This window comes from Zingiber officinale, chromosome 1A, assembly GCF_018446385.1.
Source record: "Zingiber officinale cultivar Zhangliang chromosome 1A, Zo_v1.1, whole genome shotgun sequence".
In the NCBI taxonomy this organism is placed as follows: Eukaryota; Viridiplantae; Streptophyta; class Magnoliopsida; order Zingiberales; family Zingiberaceae; genus Zingiber; species Zingiber officinale.
In genome coordinates this window covers 158,566,489-158,586,053 of record NC_055987.1, presented here as the reverse complement: position 1 = coordinate 158,586,053, position 19,565 = coordinate 158,566,489, and the positions used below count along the sequence as shown (strand labels likewise).

Below are 19,565 nucleotides of genomic sequence, written 5' to 3'. Positions count from 1 at the left end.
TTGATTTCCTTTCAGATTATTCTCTTGCTTAACTTTGCTAGCTAGCTAGCTGTGCAGCTAATGCGTATTTTCTACTGAGATTAAGAGAGTGAATGAAGAGTAGATAGGTGCATAGTTGAAGGAAGCTTAGCTGTGTTATGTTATCTGAATCATCTCTCTCATTTCTGCGTGCTCTGTAAAGGGTGGTGCAGAAATGAGCAGTACTGATAGTGATGGGTTTGCCTCAGGGTGGCATATGCTGTGGTAATATGCTTTGTGAGCCTACTTTTGAGAATTCCAAATAAACAGCTTTAATATAATAAATAGCTTTCCGGTGGATTGCGATCGAATTCTCTAGACTCCGTGCTCAGAGTCTCCTCTTCCAAGTTCCAAATCTGGAAACTGTTAGAGCATAAACATCAGTGCCACCGCCTAAAATGATGTTATGATACTAATTATTGCAACATTCGGATTTTCAACACATTTAATAGTCCTATAAAATTTTGGGTCTAAATTATCATAATTTTAATAGATAGAAATCATTTTGAGGATAGAATAAATGTTTTAAATTTAAAGAGAAATTAAACATTACCACACTGAAAATCATCCACTCTAGAATCTATTTAAAAAAATCTAATATTTGAGCTTCGCCTGATTTATTTTGAAGGTAAACAACTTTTTTGTGAATTTGTTTATCTGATAAATTTAAAACACCCATAAAGCCTTTTGACAGTAGAAGTATATGCAAAATGTGAAGACATCATCTTAGCAATCCGCCCTATGGACTCTGTAACATGAAAAATCATAAGAGTTTATTTAGCATTAATCGAGCAACCTCCCTAGATAAGAGGCACAAGATAATCTAAAATAATATTTACATACATCAAGAATCGAATCATGTCTCTTTGGTGATAAATCCTACCTGAGTACTAACTCAACTACACCCATGAGCATGTGTCCCTTTTCAAAAGATGAGAAATAGGTAACATGGTTATCGTATTTCCCTTTTTGTTGGCGAAAGACCTTAGTATTAGTGTGGAAAGTTGATAGAATTCTAGTCATAACTGCAAGCTCCTTCACTCAGATTTTTTACTGACGATTAGCTAAAGTATGTACACATTAACTAGTAGAACCTAACATTACCTTTTCAAGAACGTGTTTTCCTTACAGGGATTGATATAAGAAAAAAATTAGAAACAAAGAGAAATAATGTGTTACATACACACGCACACACGTCCTGTCTTAGCGGGTTTTTTTTTAAATGAATTAATGGCGAGGCAATGTTGGGGAAGAGGGAATTAGCAACAAAGTAACTTATTCGACTAGAAATAAATGATCCAATTGGTTTGCTACATTCACCGTTCGTTTATTATAAAAGACCACCAATAGATACAGTAGCAGAAGGGGTATATCACAACTTTAACACAGTACAGAATACAGATGCCATCAAGAATACGTTTCACCATTCTCTCCTTTATAGCCAATCCTCTTGTGCAATTTTTGCACCCTGCAAGAAGTGCATCAAACTATGCTGATGACAAACCATGAGGAAAAGGTATAGCATTGCCATGACTCGGGGAAAGAATTTTCCGACAAGCATAGAAGACCGCTGAATGAAATCCAGAAGGATTATCGATGAATGCAAAATGCCCTGCCTGCATTCCATTAACCATCATTTTTAAAAATAAAATTGCAACAAGAAAGTGTGTGGAAGAATGAGAGAAATACCTCAGGAACCCTTATGATTTCACAAGGCATTTTCATGCCTTCTCGAGCTTGTTGTGCACCTTGATAGTTCATCCAATCTTGAAAACCATAAATGAAGGTGGTGGGAACTTTCCAATCCGAGGCACTGTATCAACAATCAACATTCCTCAAACCTTGCAAGGATCTAACTTTTATTTCATGCACTTAAAGGAAAATTAATCCTGTGTCACCTATTTACAAAACTGCATCTATATATGAAAAAATGGTTATGGGTGAGTGCGCTAATAGGTAAAATAACATATCTATCCAATAGAAGGACGACTGAACTAAGGCCACAAGAACCTAGTTCCCATTCTGTAACAAAAAAAAAATCCACATGGTTCTAATCCATTACGAAAGAGTTAATGTAAATGGGTGTACTAAGCAAATGTTTCATACTCTTCTTTATGGTGGATATTTTTTAGAACAGCATGACAAGTTTTGTAAATCACTACAATTATATTATCATAGAAGCTGATGTAAAACAACACTTAAATTTGGCATAATAAAATCACAGATCGCTAACAGAAACCTTGTTGATGCTTCAGATGGAAGAGCAAACACCAGAGATTAACTAAAATGGGAAATAACCGCCAAAAACGGAAAAGGAGACAAATTTTGCCCATCAACAATAGGATGCAAATATAATTTGAACTGTAATTAGCATACAAATGGATTAATTTTGAAACCTTACTTAGGAGGTTCGCACAGTGAAACAATAGGAGAATTTATGTCTCCAAATTAAATGGAACTTGACACAGGATCAATCATCATATGGCAACTTAAGAATTTACCAAAATAGGGTAAAGAAAAAAAAAGATAATCCAATACTAACCAATCTAAAAGAGGCTTCCTAGCAAATGCTCCGAATGAAAAAATGTGCTTTAAGCACAATTCTCCACTTGCCTTGGCAGCTAAAGTGTGGTATGTATAATCTTCAAAAGCAAACGAAAATCATTTCAACCAAAATTAATCTAAGTAAACAATCAATTTGTCAAACCTTTTTGATTGAATAACTGTCTAGATACCTGTCAACAATTTGGATTCCTCCTCAGTTAATACCTCACCAGTTGAATATGAGCCAAATCTAGCACTTGTATATCTTTGAACAAGATTGGGGCCCCAAGGACCTAATCCTCTGTAGATAAAGACAACATTGTTGATATCTGAGCAATAGTTTGATTAATTACTGTAAAATGCAATTTTAAATTACTCAATGATTATCAAAAATCTATAATGATAGATACAAGTGACAAAATCTAGATGGACCACATGCAATGTTGCTACTTTAGAAAACCCAAGTGGCGAATGAAGGACAATAAGAGAGATAAGAGAGATTTACTTGGGACAAAAATTAAACCCCACTTCTAGAGATAATGACAAAAAAAAAAAATCAAGGAAAAACAATCCCTAGTAGTAATACATCATATTAAAATAGCAATCCAAGTGTATGCAAAAAAGTGTAGCGACATGTCAGGTGGCATATTAGCTTGGTTGACACTAATATGGAAACATTACAAGAATATATAAAGGTGTCTTTTCTACATGATTGCATGTTAACAAATGAAAATCATACGATGTTCTAATGACCAAGTGAACAAATAAACGACTTGATCAACAGTAGCCATCAAACACATAATTATGGGAAAAAAAAAATTCAAAATATCATTTCTTATTTTTAATATCGTCAAAAGGGCACTCCATGTTAAAAAATATATCAAAAAGATGCCCCACCCCCCTAGTTCTTCCAAAATTATGCTTATTTCTTACTTGACCAGTTCAAATCTAGGAGTAGTTTTAGCCAAATTGTAGCATTGGAGAAGATTTGGCCAAAACAGGTATAACAATGTTGGATGCTACAAAAATGTTGGACCGGTGGTTAAGAATAGTAATTTGGGAAGAAAACCACAGGTTGTGGTGTCTTTTTGATATTTTTTTCAACATGGGATGCCCTTTGACAAAAACAAAAATATGGGGCATTCTTTTAATTTTTTCCCCAAAATTATCAATGTATTATCATGATTTTTTTGGGTCTCTAATGTCATAGAGATTCATATTATATTGTGCATTTTTTATTTGTGTGACTGGAGAAGGAAAAATTGAGCATAATTGTCCTGGAATAGTTCTCTCACTATGTGGACTTTAAACACATATGTGCAAGTCCACTTATGATATTCCTGCATGTATCAACCCATTATAGAGGAAAGCCTAGGACAAATAAATAATATTCAACCAATGGTATAAAAAAAGAAGGGAAGGCCGAAATAGCAAGGAGCATGCATGCAAGAGAATATTACTGAAAGAAACACACAGAATTTGCAGAAGAATATAAAATTTTGCAAGAAAGAAGCTCTGCCTGATGAACTTTTGAGGAGTCACATTGGACTCCCAAAGATGATTTATAAACGCCCCTTTCCAAGTAGCTCTAAATTTGGCCAACTCCTTTGACATATGTTCGGACTCTGATGAAAAACCAGCAGGGCCAACCAAAATCAGATGCTGAACATGTTCAGGATGCTGCAAAAGCAAGATGTGCCTCAGTGATAAATTCGGGAAAAGGTACACTGGACATAGTTCATCTGTAAACCATTACCTTCAGCGCATACTTTGCTGCAACATAGCCTCCAAAAGAATGTCCAAGCAAAATAAACTTGTCAAGATTTTTGGCTTTACGCCATTCCTCAAAAGAATCAATGAACCACGCCTCAGTCTCTGAAAAAATTAAGAAGTGGCAATGGCTTATTTAAGCATATATAAAATATTATTTGTTACAATATATAGAATGGTCTTTCCTTTAGAATGTTGCAATGGTTATTGTAGAACAGCATAAAAGTTTAAACCAACAAAGCATTCTACAAAGAGACAAAGAAGCCTTGGATCTCAAAAATCATAAGTACAACAATAATAATCATGATGTGAATTGCACTTGCATGAGGAAAAAAACCCACGTTCCCATTATTAAAGTTCACAAGCAAAACCTGAAATGAATCACATGATTTTCAATATCCAATGTGAATTTGCAGATAGCTTTCCCCCTTTTCAAGAGGAAATTGCAGGCCATATGTTACCTATATAATTATATTAGGAGAGTAGGGCATCATAACAAATAACAAAAGAAATTATAAATGATGAAAATCTAGAGTGATGGGATTGAATTCCAATAGAATTGGATAGACTTGGATACAAGGTTGCAATGTTTGCCTGCAATTTTAGAGACACACCAGGGCAATGAGGTCTCATATTGCAGGTCCTTAGCACTAAACAAGGAATTTCACAAGCACGTACAACATCAACAATAAAAAAAGGTTATTATGCCCAACTATTTGGACTCAATTGTATAAACATGTCACTGGTTTACTTGAACTGTGTGATGATTATGCAACTTTGGTCTTTCCATGTGCAACAAAAACCAACTAGAAGGACACCTTTCTTCAATCTTTGAATATCAAGTTCACCAAAATGTCTGGCAGTTTGGGGGAAACCATGAATTACCCATGCTTGTAGAAAGCAAATTCCTTTAGCTGATGGTTCAAAATCTTGACACAAATGCCTAGGTTATCCATTTTCATTTAAATTTTGAGGTGAAGGACAAGAAGGAGAAATTATCAAGCAATTAAAGTGCTACAATCAAACGTGTCAAGTTTCTTTTGGAACAATATTAAACTAAGCTATTTAGATTGACAATCCTGACATATAAGTTAGCATTAGATAACCTACCAATGATTCATGTGTCTGAAAAGAACCAAACGACAATTTTCTTATTCTAAAACAAAGAGAATCAGAAACGCATTGATAACATAACAGAAAAAGTTTTTGATAGGGAGGGGCACTCACTAACCTTCTGTGCTTTTACAATTAAAGTCTGGTCGACTTGAAGCACCCCAACTGCAAAGAAAGACATGTAAAGATGTTAACATGAGTAAAAAAAAAACACAAACATAAACAACAAACAATTACCAAGCATTATAAATATCTAGAGAACAAAAGTATAATGCAAGAAAAAAGAAAAAATGCCATGGAAAGAGATCGAAGATTAGCAAATTTCTTAGGGGACACTGATAATGGGCAAAATGCAGGGACACACTGCATCTGTAACAAACTTCAAAATCCCAACACCATTATAGTGATCAACAAGAACATTTATCATAGAGGATCCTTAAAAAGCATGTCTTTTGAGATTCATTTCTAGGAAATACTTTAAACATGAATGTGACTAACATGGAAATTAGTTCATTGAGTATGACTAATGATTCAGGTTCTGTTTCTACACAACAGCATCTTAGATACTGCTTTTGTTCAAGTAACAAACTATCAGAGACAAGATAATACCATTTGAAGTAAAACAGACACCAGCTCCACAAAAAGTAACTGGGAAATTCAATCAGATTTTCAAAAGGCCATGAACCATGGTATTAAAGATAAGTACTTAATCTGCTTTTCTTTTTAATTTAAGTTCAAGAGGAAAAGGAAGTATCAAAGTATAGCAAAACTCATTTGATCATATCTCTCACTTTAACCTAGTTCTAGAGGAAAAGAACGGCCATCATATGCTGAGTTATAGGGCATAACATGGCAAAAGTAGTCAATGTGGACAAAGATAAATCCACAAGCCATAAAATATTCCAAGAGCAAAATTGTCAGAGAGGATTGAAATCGTGGTGGATAGGCTTAGAATTATCAGTGATATGGAGATCAAAGGGTGAGTTCTTGACTTGAAGCAAGAAAGGCAGAAACTAGTTACAAACTATAAGCTCTTGTCTATTTGAATTATTGAGGTCTCCAAAGGTAAGAAATAGATTCTACAATGCTAATGTGGTATCATATAATTATAGATATATTGCAAATCTTAGACATATTTTTTGCAACACTTAAACATCTACAAGATCACGCCACTATATTCAGTTCCATGAAGGAGCAGACAACAAAGAAAGAAAAAGAAAAAGAAAAAGAAAAAGAAAAAGAACTCCATGGTAGAAACAGGAAATAAAAGAAACATAAAGACAATCTGGTCAAAATTAATTACCCAAGTTGATCGATGGCAATCACTCGAAAACGAGTAGCAAGTGCATCAAAGTTTCTTAAAAAGAATCCCTGAGAAGCAGCATAGCCATGCACCATAACAAGAGTGGGAGAATCCTCCTTGCTATCAAATGTTATTGTATTAATAAACCGTGGCTGATCACTGGAAGATCTGAACCACCTAACTTTCGAGTCTGGTGGTCCAGGGCCAATATTGACCTGCTCTTGAACATAACTTGTCCTGAAAAGAGCAGAGAGTTTAGAAGGAAACAATAAACTTTTACTCAATCTACACGCGATATGACATAAGGTTGTGGTTTCTCTGATAAAACAAGACCAAGCAGATAATTCTAGATCTTCTGTTCAAATCCAATACTCTTAATGAAATAGAGTTCGCTAGTGTTGTTTGAACCTACAATGAAACACTAGAATATTCAGCAAGCTAGTACTCTTACATTGTGACTATTTCAGTCATCAATTTCCGCACGATTTCGACATAAATAAAATAAGGGGAAATGATTGATATTAATTTTTGTTTCCTCCACCGACGGATAGAAGGGGATTAACCAGCAGAGAAAATAGGCAGCGCAAGGGAGAACGATTTCATCCACCCACCTCCAAAAAAAAATAATAATAAAGGGATGCGATTAGAGAACTCACTTGACGAAGGACAGGAGGCGCTTCTCGGCCGCGACGATGAGATCGGTGGAGGTCGGGATCCACCGGAGCTTCGACGCCCACGTCCACCTCTTTGACGCCGCCGTTGACGAAGAAGACTCCGTAGCAGCAGTCCTGCTGATCTCCTCCGCCATTCTCGCTGCTGTCACAGAACTTCTGCTCATCCGACGGAGCCCTTAATTCCTTCTTTCCCTTCGCCCGCCGCTGAAATTTCAACTTTGAAGCCGAAGGAAGGCTGCTTGCTCGATCGACGATGGATCTAAAAAAAGAACCAAGAAGAATTTGTGGTGATATATTAATTGTTTACTCGTTTCGATCCCTACGAATTGGGCGAGGAGGCGGCGGCGGCATCGGGGGCCGGGTAATGTAGCCAATCGTAGGAGCGGTATAAACGCGTACGTATACGTTCGTTTTGTTACCTGGCAAAAGGGTCCCAAGCATAGCGTATGAGCTGAGATCAGAGTAATAATGGTCGAGTGGGTGGAACGCGGGTGCGGATTTTATTTATGTAGCTCGGTCAAAAGTTCTAGAAGGTCAAAAGTTCTAGAAGGTCGTCGAGAAACGTTTGCTACCCCTCTCCTCCGCGAAGTGTGAACAAAACGCGTTGCAACAGCCCGGCTTTAAGGTAATCCTGGTCGTTCCCGGGCCGACTTTAAGTTTGTTCAAAAGGCCGAAATGAATCGACGATGCATTAGGTCAGGCCATTATTTGGAATTGATTATTTGACGGTTTGAATTTGTTTATTCGACAATTAGTAAGAGGTCCGTTCTTAATTTTAACCGTAAAAACTGATTATAGTTTACGATTTGAAATCATCAGTTCACGATTCATCACGCTCTAAAATTATTGATGCAGTGATAATAAAGAGAGATCCCGCTCTGCTATCACGGTAGAAGTCAACGAAGGTCAAAATCAAGACGGTCGACGGAGGAAGAGTCTTAGTCGATCGGGTGAGACATAACCCGACCGGGGGATTAAACACCGATCCACCATCTCTGACATAAAGTAATCAAATTGACGCTTAAGGGACGCGTAGAAGCCAAGTCGAGCAGCTCTTCCGCTTGGCGCGACGACGAACGACATGGATCAAGGCCGATTAGCCGAGCGGCTCTACTGTTCATCACGACAAGTGGACTTTCGACCGAGCGGTCATCCCTCTCGGACCAGCAATGGATGACACATGGACAGGGGACTTTCAGCCGAGCGGTCATTCCGTTCGGCTAGGCAATAGACACAGCAGGATATCCTTCGACATCCTTTTGGGAGTTAGTGTCGTCGACGGGCGGTATGGTCAGACAGAGGATCGTACGGCGGAAGCTTCCACTGTCACTTTAGAGATATGCTCAACCCATTAAGGTACTATGTCAGGGACACTTTACTGACATGTTTCTTCAGAGAAAACTTGGGATTACGTGTCCGCTTTACGAAGTGTGCACACACGCTACAGGAGCCTTATATAAAGGGGGTCTAGGCATTGTCGGAGGTATGCTTTTCTCGCGATCTTTACTGTTGCACTACAGTTCTTTGCTTCTTGCTTCGCCGAAAACTGACTTGAGCATCGGAGGGTCATCACCGGGGATCCCTTCCTTGGCTCGGCACTGACGCTGCTTGTGTTGCATGTGGGAGCGAAGTCCATTGGGGGTCAACAAGAGCGCCACGTCCCCAGCATTCACCTCCTCGACTTTCGGATTGAATCATATTTGACGTCGTTTATGGGAACGTCACCTGAATCCAAGCTGAGGAAATGGAAGACGATGGACGACTAACCACCGTGATGCTCACTCAAGAAGAGCTAGAGATGCTCGTGCAAGCATGGGCAACAAAGATGATGGAGCAGCAACAACAACATGCGCTGGCCGATCGGCCAACACCGCAACCTGCAAACTCGGCGGTTGATAGGCGAGCACGACAAGAAGACCGAGCGGAGCAACTCTCCATATGGGGGCAGAATCGAAGGCCGACCGACACCACATGGGAAGCGCCGCCCTCGCCGATCCCCTTCTATCGGGCTCTATTCCAAACCCCATCGGAGATAGCCCAAGCACCAAGAGACTTATGTGCACGCCATACAACATGTGGCGTCCGGTCGACCCAAGGCATCTAAGGGCAAGGTATGGATGCCCATGTTTTGTTCATTTCACTAGTTGGCGACACACAACACGCAGGATTGCCAAGGATTAACGCCAATCGTTAGCCGACCGGCCCCCAGGGGATACCGCCGTCACTCCCCATTTCCTGATCGACGGGATCGTCGCCGCTCAACCGAGCAACGAGACGAAAGAAGGGAGCCCGAGCGCTATCACCATCAGTAGAGGGAGGAAACTGATCCCTCCAGGATCCTGGTCGAGCAAAATAGGTCGTCTTCCCGGGAAAAGGAGAATAGGAACAACGCTTCCCGAGGAGAGATAGGCATGATCGCCAAAGGGCTGACTGGCGGCGACTCCAACTTGGCCCGAAAGTCATATGCTCGGCAGTTAGAGATCCATGGTGTAGGGTGCAGCAAGGAGAAGGCCGAAGGGCCTCAGATCAGCTTCGACCCCGATGATCTGAAAGGGGTCGAAATCCCTCATGATGATACTTTGATCATCCGAGCGGTGATCGCCAACTACACCATTCACCGAACCTTCGTTGATACGGGGAGTTCAGTGAACATTATTTTTAATAAGGCTTTCGATCAACTACAAATTGATCACAGCAAAATGCTACCCATGGAAACCCCACTCTATGGGTTCACGGACAATGAAGTCTTGCCGATCGACCAGGCAAGATTAGCTATCTCGTTGGGAGAGGAGTCGTTGAGGAGGACCCAGACCACCAACTTCATAGTTGTGGACGCGCCATCAGCCTACAATGTTATCTTGGGGCGACCAACCCTCAACGAATTTCGGGCGACAATATCCACTTACTGTTAGAAGATAAAGTTCCCAATGGACGACCAGGTGGGAGAAGTCAAGGGCGACCAGCTGGCCGCTCAACGCTGCTACGTGGAGATGGTCAAAGTCGAGGCCAAAGAAGCTCGGAAAACTCCACGACTAGAGGTAAATGCTATTATTGAGAAACCTCCCACCTTTGTATATGAAGAAAAGGAGGTACAGATCCACCCTAGCTGGTCAGAAGCCATGACCTTCGTGGCCGCGGACCTGGAAGAGAAGGAGAAGGTAGAGCTGATCGCCTGCCTTAGGGAAAACCACGATGTGTTCGCCTGGTTGACACATGAGTTACCCGGCATCTCCCGGAGCGTAGGCCAGCACGGGCTCCACGTCCGACCAGACGCTCGGCCGGTCAAATAAAGAAAATGGGACTTCAGCACCGAACAGAACGTGATCATCCTGGCGAAGATAGAAAAACTATTGGAGGTCGGCCACATTAGGGAGGTTCAATTCCCAAGCTAGCTAGCCAATGTAGTGCTAGTCTTCAAGCCAGACAACAAATGGCGGGTCTGCATCGACTTCCGCTATTTAAACAAGGCATGCCCAAAGACTTCTATCCGTTGTCTCGAATAGATCAACTGGTGGACTCGACAGCGGGCTACGAGTTGATCTGAATGCTCGATGCATATCAAGGATACCATCAGGTGCCGCTCACCCACGAGGATTAAGAAAAGGTCAGCTTTATCACGATCGACGGCACATACTGCTACAACATCATGTCGTTTGGACTGAAGAATGCCGGAGTCACCTACCAGAGGCTAATGAATAAAGTGTTTTGATGACAGATCGACCGTAATATGGAGGTATACATCGATGACATACTCATCAAATCCCTCCGAGCTGCTGACTTGTGCGCAGATATCAAAGAAATCTGCCAAACGCTAAAGGCATACGGAATAAAGCTGAATCCAAGCAAGTGCCTGTTTGGCACAAAAAGTGGCCACTTCTTGGGTTACATCGTCACCGAGCAGGACATTAAAGCCAATCTGAGCAAAGTCCAAGCTTTGTAGAACATGCCTCTACCTCAGAATTTGAAGGAAGCTCAGAGGCTGATCGGTCGGATCACGACATTGTCCCGATTTATATCCAAGCCATCCAATCAGAGCTTGCCATTTTTCAAGATACTACGCCGAGCCACCAAATTTCAATGGGACGCTGAGTGTGACCGGGCGCTAGAGGAGTTGAAGGAGTATCTGAGCTCACTTCCTGTGTTAGCCAAGCCAGTCATGGGTGAGCCGCTCTGGATATATTTATCATCCAACTAGGGGTGTAATCAAGCCGAGCCGAACTCTTGAATGTTTGAGTTTATCTCGTTTATAATCGAGTCGAGCTCGAGCTTTATTTAACGAATATAGTCATGGCTCACGAGCTTATTCGAGCTTTTATCGAACCTAAACGAACTTAATAAGTATAAATTATAAATTCAAATATTCATTAAAAATTAAATTATATATTTAGAGAAAAATATAATATTCTTATTAAAATTTATAATTTTATTCTAATAAATAAATTTAATATATTTGTCTATATTTTTCATAAGTAGAGTGTAAAATCTAAAAATTTAATATCAAAACTATTATTTTTTTAATTTAAAAGTTGATTCATGAGCTTAACGAACGTGTTCATGAGCTAACTGTTGGATCGTGAAACGTCGATAGAGGGGGGGGGGTGAATATCGATTCGAAAAACAACGTTGAAAAAGAGTTAAGCGCAGCGGAATTTAAAAAAAACAGACACAGTAATTCGTTCGGAGCCTGTGACGACTCCTACTCGAAGGCCCGTACTCCGTGAGTACTTTCGTTAGGCAATTTACTAGCAGTTCGAAATGATAATTACGAAGGCAGTATAAGAAATGCTAATAAACAGTAAAACAAAGCTATACCGACAGAAGGAAAGCTACAAGGAAAAGAGCGCATTGTCGGAGCTTCGTTAGCGTCGTTGGAGCGCAGAGCAGCAGAGCAAGTAGTCTAAGAGTTCTGAGTTGATGTTGAAGCTCCACCCCTGGGGCTTCTTTTATATGCTGCTCCGGACGCTTGGATCCCTTCCGGGCGCCCTGGTGCGACGTGGCAGGTCTAATCTGTAACGACCCAATTTTCCTTATTTCGAGTACTAAATGTCCTTAAAAATGTTTGAAATGTTTTTAAAAATATTCTAGAGATTTTTAGGAATTTTTAGAGTATTTTTTACGTAATTTTTGGAGGTCGTTTAGTATACTTACAAAAAGAAGGAAGATTGGACCAAAAATGTTGAAGTTGAGATTCGAACCCGCGATTCCAAGTATGAGCCAAGCAGCAGCCAACCAACTGAGTTGTAATTGTTTTGTTAATCATATATGGGGCGGAATTAATTTAAGTAATAGATGGAACCGAAATAATCCAGGTTATTAAAGGAGATTATTTTCTTTTCCCGAAACCTAAAACCTAATCTCTCCTTTTCTCCCCATGCACGCGACGCCGTTTTCTTCCCTCGGGCGAAACCGCAGCCAAGGCTAGGGTTCCTCCCTCCAGCGTCGGCGACGTGCTTTTCCGGCCGGTCTCCACCTGTGGGTGACCATTCCGACAAGGAGAACTCGGGAAATACAAGGAACCGGTGGAATCGAAGCTCCACCGAAACCCTAGAGCATTTTCCTTCGGTTGTAAGTCCAAGAACCCGATGTAAGTGCTTCTCACCTGCGGTAGGAGTAGCTCTCGGGGTTTTGTTTTGCATTTTTGTTGTGAAATGAACAATAGCAGCGTTCATTCTAGCATACGGATTTGGATTTTGACCTTTGCTCTAGCAACTTGGTTTAAGTTTTGGTTTCAATCCTTTGTTGATTTTAGTGCACGGATAGAATCTTGATGGTTTTCCTTGATTGTCACAGCATGCTTATTTAGATGTATTTACCTTACATTTCAAGCATGTTTAAGTAGTTAAATTTCCTTCAAGTTACAACATGATTAAAGGATTGTTAAGATTCAAAAATAAGTTAGTTTTTACAAGCTTGTTATGTGGAAATTGTAACTGCCGTGAGCCTGACTAAAGTTATTTCTTATGACCATGTGGTTTTTTTATTGGCTGTTGAATTCTGTTTTGAGCATATACTGATACATACCAGTGGTATAGTTTTTTTAATTACTGTGGAGTTTAGTTTTTGCATATGTACTGGTTTATATCAGTGGCATATGGTTTTAGAATCTCTTATATAATGTATATATGAGAGAAGTATAAGTAAAGCAAGACTAAAGTCACAAGTTGATCCGAATTCCAGAATTTAGAATCAAAGCACACTAAGTGCTTAAATAAATGCCAAGGCATTTTATTATAAGAAGTATTTTTTTTTAAAAAAAAGTATTTTACTTTTAAAGGGCATGTACCGGACACAAGGTCCAAGGGATGGGCTCCAAGATGCCCCTAGGCACAAGGTCTAGAAGTATCTTAGTGGTTTCGGGATTAGCTACCTCGATTCTCATTAAGAATGCTCGCAAGTGGTACAATGTCGGGCCCAAGAAAAGTTGAATATTATTTTAAAGTATAAAAGTATAAGTTGGGGAACAAATGGAACAAGTTCTTTTATCCAAGTTGTAAATTTCAGAAAGTTGAATCTGTTGTTCCTTTTAGAGATGCATGATTTAGTTTTAGTTGCTATTTTCATGTGGAGCATGTATTTCCTGCTTTCCTTTATGCACATGCATTCTTTATCGAGTTTTTGTGAGTAGATAGTACTTACTAAGCTTTTAGCTTATAGATACTACTTTCCTCCTACTGCAGATACAGATAAGAGTAAAGAAAAAGCTAACGTGTTATAGAGGAAGGCGACAAGGAGACGCTGGTGGTGTATGTGTGGTGGCTGATATGGAAGCTTGGGACCTTGCTAAGAAATTTCTACGAGTTAATTTAATTAGTTTCTTTCTTAAATAATTAGAAGAACTTAGAAATGTACATGCTGGTTTTTTTTGTTACTGCTAGCGTGGAGTTATTTTGTATTGCTAGGATTGGTTTCTTTTTGGTTTTTGCTGGATTAGTTACCTTTTAATTCTGCTGGGAATTGGTTACTTATGTTACTGTGTTGTGGTGTTTATTTGATGCTGGGAAAGAATCAGCTAAGGTAGTACAGTTCGTATGGAAAAATGCTAGTGTGCAGTTTACTGCTGTTATTTTGTTTCACCGCACTTTGTTAGTGGTAGAGGATAATTTCTACATGAGTTCAGTTAAGGTTTCACTGTTGTTTAGTTAATGTTTCCTTGTTAATGTTTAAAGGTTTGACTAGTAATGAATTTCTTTGCAATGCGTCACCAGTAGGAGTAGTCATGACCGAATTATGCAAAGATTTATATATATGAACACAAGTTCTGAATGTCGTTATGAAAATTGTAACATGCGTGAGATACCTATGGTGATGAATGCAGCATGATAAAGGTCTTGCTGATTTTGGGAACTTTTCTTGGTAACTGCTTTGCATGCTATTATTATTATATGAGTTTTGTCTTATGGAAGCATTGCATGTGATGTTCGGTTGTTGGAAACTGATGAACAGTAGTTTTAATTTGTAGAATGAATAACTATATTCCTTTAATGAATGCAAGTTAACAAAAGATGTAGCAAGCAGTAGAAGTATTTAAGCTTCATCTGTCCGTATGTTATGCTTACTTGTTGCTTCACTTAATTGCATGTTTGATCAAGATAAAAAAAAAATGTATCAAGAAACTATATGCTACTACTTAGAGGTATGTTCTGATATGTTCCCGATATTTTGAAGTATCTCTAGTATTAGAGTAAGTAGTACCAGTTATGTGTAGTTAGCAGAATCAGTAGCGGTCACCCTCAGAGTAGTAGTAAGGAGGGTGGTCGTTACATAATCAGCGAACTCCACGTGGCGACGACTCGGCCTGGATAAAATTCACCTCCGGGCGCCCGGACCTCCGGGCTCCCGGATCCCCTCCGGGCTCCCGGACCCCTCTTCTCCAGAAAGTCATTCTTCTACAAGAAAAGGTTAGTCCGAGACAAATATACCCTGCAATACAGATTGTTAGCACAGTTTTATAGATAAGCCAATTGAGTATGAATTAGCAAATCAGAGTATGACTTAGATTCCGTCTTTCCGAGATCGGAATCTAGTCACAATCTCAACTTAGATATCCGAAATGGATCTAAGCCGGATCGACGCCTAATGTTCCCTTCCCAGGAACGCGTCCTCGCAGTCACTCCCCTCCAATGACTTACCTCACTTACCTGCCAGACGACCGGTCAGCCCGTCGACCCGTTTGGACTTCGTGCCAGCTATCCGGTCAGCCTGTCGACCTAGCTGGACTTCGTGCCTAAGCGTCCGGTCAGCTCGTCGACACGCTTGGACTTCGTGCCAGCTATCCGGTCAGCCCGTCGACCTAGCTGGGCTTCGTGCCAGACATCCGGTCAGTCCGTCGATCTGTCTGGACTTCTCCTATACACTCGATCAAAGTGTTAGACAACAACAAACTAACTTAACCTGATTTGTTATTCATCAAAACCTGGGTTAAATCGTTAGTGCTAACCGCACCAACAATCTCCCCCTTTTTGATGGAATGACAACCTGGTTAAGTTAGTGAAAACATATGCAAGAAAAGAACAAGTAACAACATGCATTTATGTGGATTTTTAAGTTAGTTTGTATTTTTAGTTTGGTTTTAGCTAACTTAACCACCTAACCCTTTCCCTTTGACATTCATCAAAAGAACTAATGTCAAGTAAGCATAAATACAGACTTCAGACAAAATAATGTCAAGTTAACCTAGGGGAGTTAAAATTAAAAGATTGGGTTATCTTTTACTTCTTAAATAAAACTAAGTCTTGAAAAATAGATGATTTATAACTTAGTAACTTTGAAAAAATATTTAAGTTTGCAAATATTACTTTCAAAAAGATAATTTAAGTTAAACCTAATTTTTCAGAACTGGATTCAGGATAATTTTCAGAACCTAATTTTCAAAGTGAAGTTAAATTAAATTTAAACATTAAGAAAAATGATTTTGAACTTTACTTTTAGTTTTCAAAGGAGTTTGGTAAAACTAATTTTGGTAAATTAAAATAATTTTAAAATGAAGGAGTTTTCAAAATAATTTTGTAAAATTATTTATCCAAAATCAAATTTTCAAAGTTCAAAAGTACTAGTTTCAAAACCATGGTTTAAACTGCTTGAAAAGTTCAGTTTTCAAAGACTGAGTAAAAAGGATAAAATGTTTGTGATTTAACACAAACAATTTTGAGGTGAAAAGAATTTTCACAATTTTAAACAATTTGATTTTGAAGATTGATTTTTAAACTTTGATTTTCAAAATTAAGTTTAAAATTCAATTTGAAAAACTGAATTAGTTTTATTTCTCCCCCTGAACCTGACATAAAATCAAATGTCTAACCAGTTAGTTACTGACTGACTTATCAGAAGATAGCAGCTTTCACTTGGTTAGTCAGGTTAAGTTTAACCTTAACTTGATTAATGTATATTTTGTATTTAACACCCAGACTTATATCGATGCACTGAAATAAACATCTTAAGTCTTAGGCAAATGACCTATACATCTCACCCCTTTCTATGTTTGTCAAACACAAGCAAGGTAAGCCTAGGGTTTTTGTGAGATGCTCAAAAACTAGTCCTATGGGTACATGCTTTCTAAGGATTTTGAACTAGTCTAAGACTAAAAATATATTTTAAAAATCTAAAAATAGGAAGGTTTTGAAAAATGAATCATGTTTAACCTATAATTTGAGAATAATCATTTGAAAATGTTTTTGAAATTCGAAACTCCTAATCTATTAGGCACATTCCTAGTTTTCTACGCAAATTGCTAAATTCACTTTCAGGGAGTGGTTTGGTGAATATGTTAGCTAAGTTTGACTTGGACTCAATGTATTTGAGCTCAATGTCACCCTTAGTAACATGATCCCTGATAAAGTGGTGTCTGATTTCAATGTGTTTGGTTCTTGAATGATGCACTAGATTTTTTGTTAAATTGATTGAGCTAATATTGTCAATTAAGACTTTTACATTTGTGATTTTTAAGTTGAAATCTTTTAAGGTGTGCATCATCCATAATAATTGAGCTACACATTCTCCTATGGCTATGTATTCTGACTCAGTTGTAGATAGTACAGCACAGTGTTGCTTTCTACTAAACCAGCTAACAAGTGATTGTAGGACCGTGATCGTTTGATAGAGGGGGGGGGATGAATATCGATTCGAAAACTCGAGTGTAAAGTACGCAGCGGAAAAGTAAATGAACACAGTTGATTTTACTTCGTTCGGAGCCTGTGATGACTCCTACTCGAAGGCCCGTGGTCCTTGACCACTTTCGTTGGGCAATCACTAGCAATTCGAATATGATTACAGAAAAAGTACAAGAAATGCTAATGAAACAAAGTGATACCGACAAGGAAATTAACCAAAGAAGAAGGAGCACTTTGTCGGAGCTTTGTTAGCGTCGCAGGAGCGTAGAGCAGCAGGGCTAGCAGTCGAAGAGTTCTCAGTTGTGTTTTAAGCTCCACCCCTGGGGCTTCTTTTATATGCTGCTCCGGGCACCTGGATCCCTTCCGGGCGCCCTGGTGTGGCGTGGCAAGTCCAGTCAGGATGCTCCACGTAGTGAGGCGACGCAGAGGATAAAAGTTGCCTCCGGGCACCCGGATCCCTTCCGGGCGCCCAGACCTCCGGGCGCCCGGACCTCCGGGCGTCCGGATCCCCTCCGGGCGCCCGGACCACCTTTTTCCAAAGATTCATTCTCCTGAAAAATAAGGTTAGTCCGAGGCAAAATATACCCTGCAACACAGATTGTTAGCACAATTTATAAAGTATAAATTAACAGAAAAAGTATGACTTAGATTCCATCTTTCCGAGACCGGAATCTAGTCACGATCTCGACTTAGATTTCCGAAATGGATCTAAGCCGGATCGACGCCTAATGTTCCCTTCCTGGGAACGCGTCCTCGCAGTCACTCCCCTCCAGTGACTTACCTTACTTACCTGCCAGACGTCCGGTCAGTCCTTCGACCCGTCTGGACTTCTCGCCAGCTATCCGGTCAGCCCGTAGACCTAGCTGGACTTCTTGCCAAGCGTCCGGTCAGCCCGTTAACCCGCTTGGACTTCTCACCAGCTATCCGGTCAGCCCGTCGACCTAGCTGGACTTCGTGCCAGACATCCGGTCAGCCCGTCGACCTGTCTGGACTTCTCCTGCACACTCGATCAAAGTGTCAGACAACAACAAAACTAACTTGACCTATTTGTCATTCATCAAAACCTAGGTTAGACCGTTAGTGCTACCCGCACCAACAATCTCCCCCTTTTTGATGGAATGACAACCTGGTTAAGTTAGTGAAAAGACACAAAAAATAAATAAAACAGGTACATGGTTTTTAAAGTTAGTTTTAGTGTTTTCAATTTGGTTTAGCGAATTTGGTTTAGCTAACTTAACCACCTAACCCTCCCCCTTTGACATTCAGCAAAAATAGGCAAGGGTAAACAAGCATAGTGTAGAGTTACTGTTAAGAAACAACTAATTTAAGTTTGATTCAAAATTCAAAGATACTGATAAAAGTACAATTTTAAAACCAAGTTAAAAAGATAGTCAAGTTGACTTGGGGAATTTAAGTTAAAAAGCTAAGTTTTGGAAAATTTAATTTTCAAGCATATGTTACAAAACTGAATAAGTTTAAGTTTGTAATGATTCTCAACTTTAAAATCAAGTTTAAAAATTTGGTTGGATTTTTGAACTTCTAATTTTTCAAACACTCAGTTAATTTTAACTTTTTGAAAACTAGTGTTCAAAAATAAGTTAGTTTTAAAAATAGATGTACAAAAATATACAAAAATTTTAATTAATTTCTCCTCCTGAACTTGACACTTAAAATTAAACAGCTGTCTAACCAATTAGGTACTAACTAACTATCAGAAGATAGTAGCTTTCCCTTGGTTAGTTAGATTAAGTTGATTATAAGCAGTCAGTGTTTGACTTGACTGATGAACTTAATCTGATTAATGTCTGATTTGTATTTATCGTCCAGACTTATGCCGATGCACTGAAATAAGCATCTTAAGTCCAGACAGTTGGCCTATGCATCTCACCCCTTTCTATGTTTGTCAAACACAAGCAAGGTAAACCTAAGGTGTTGGTGAGATGCTCAAAAACTAGTCCTATGGGTACATGCTTTCTAAGGATTCAAATCTAGTCTAAGGCCAAAAACTGTTTTTGAAAATCTAAAAATGGAAAGTTT

The 19,565-nt window shown here is 39.3% G+C and overlaps 1 protein-coding gene across 2 annotated transcripts; it reads right to left on the bottom strand.

The window, feature by feature from the left end:
* Positions 1–1,277: 1,277 nt before the first annotated feature.
* On the bottom strand, positions 1,278–7,871 carry LOC122038164 (probable 1-acylglycerol-3-phosphate O-acyltransferase). 2 transcript variants are annotated; one of them, XM_042597795.1, is made up of 10 exons: positions 7,842–7,871; positions 7,405–7,681; positions 6,749–6,985; positions 5,564–5,610; positions 4,319–4,437; positions 4,082–4,242; positions 2,754–2,863; positions 2,561–2,660; positions 1,708–1,831; positions 1,278–1,634 (listed from the first exon to the last, which is right to left on the bottom strand). In XM_042597795.1, the coding sequence occupies exons 2-10, from the start codon at positions 7,584–7,586 to the stop codon at positions 1,506–1,508; spliced, it is 1,209 nt and encodes a 402-aa protein (XP_042453729.1). In that variant the 5' UTR covers positions 7,587–7,681; positions 7,842–7,871; the 3' UTR covers positions 1,278–1,505. The 2 variants fall into 2 exon arrangements, with proteins under 2 accessions (XP_042453729.1, XP_042453728.1); XM_042597794.1 differs by lacking the exon at positions 7,842–7,871 and having other exon boundaries at positions 7,405–7,794.
* Positions 7,872–19,565: the final 11,694 nt, after the last annotated feature.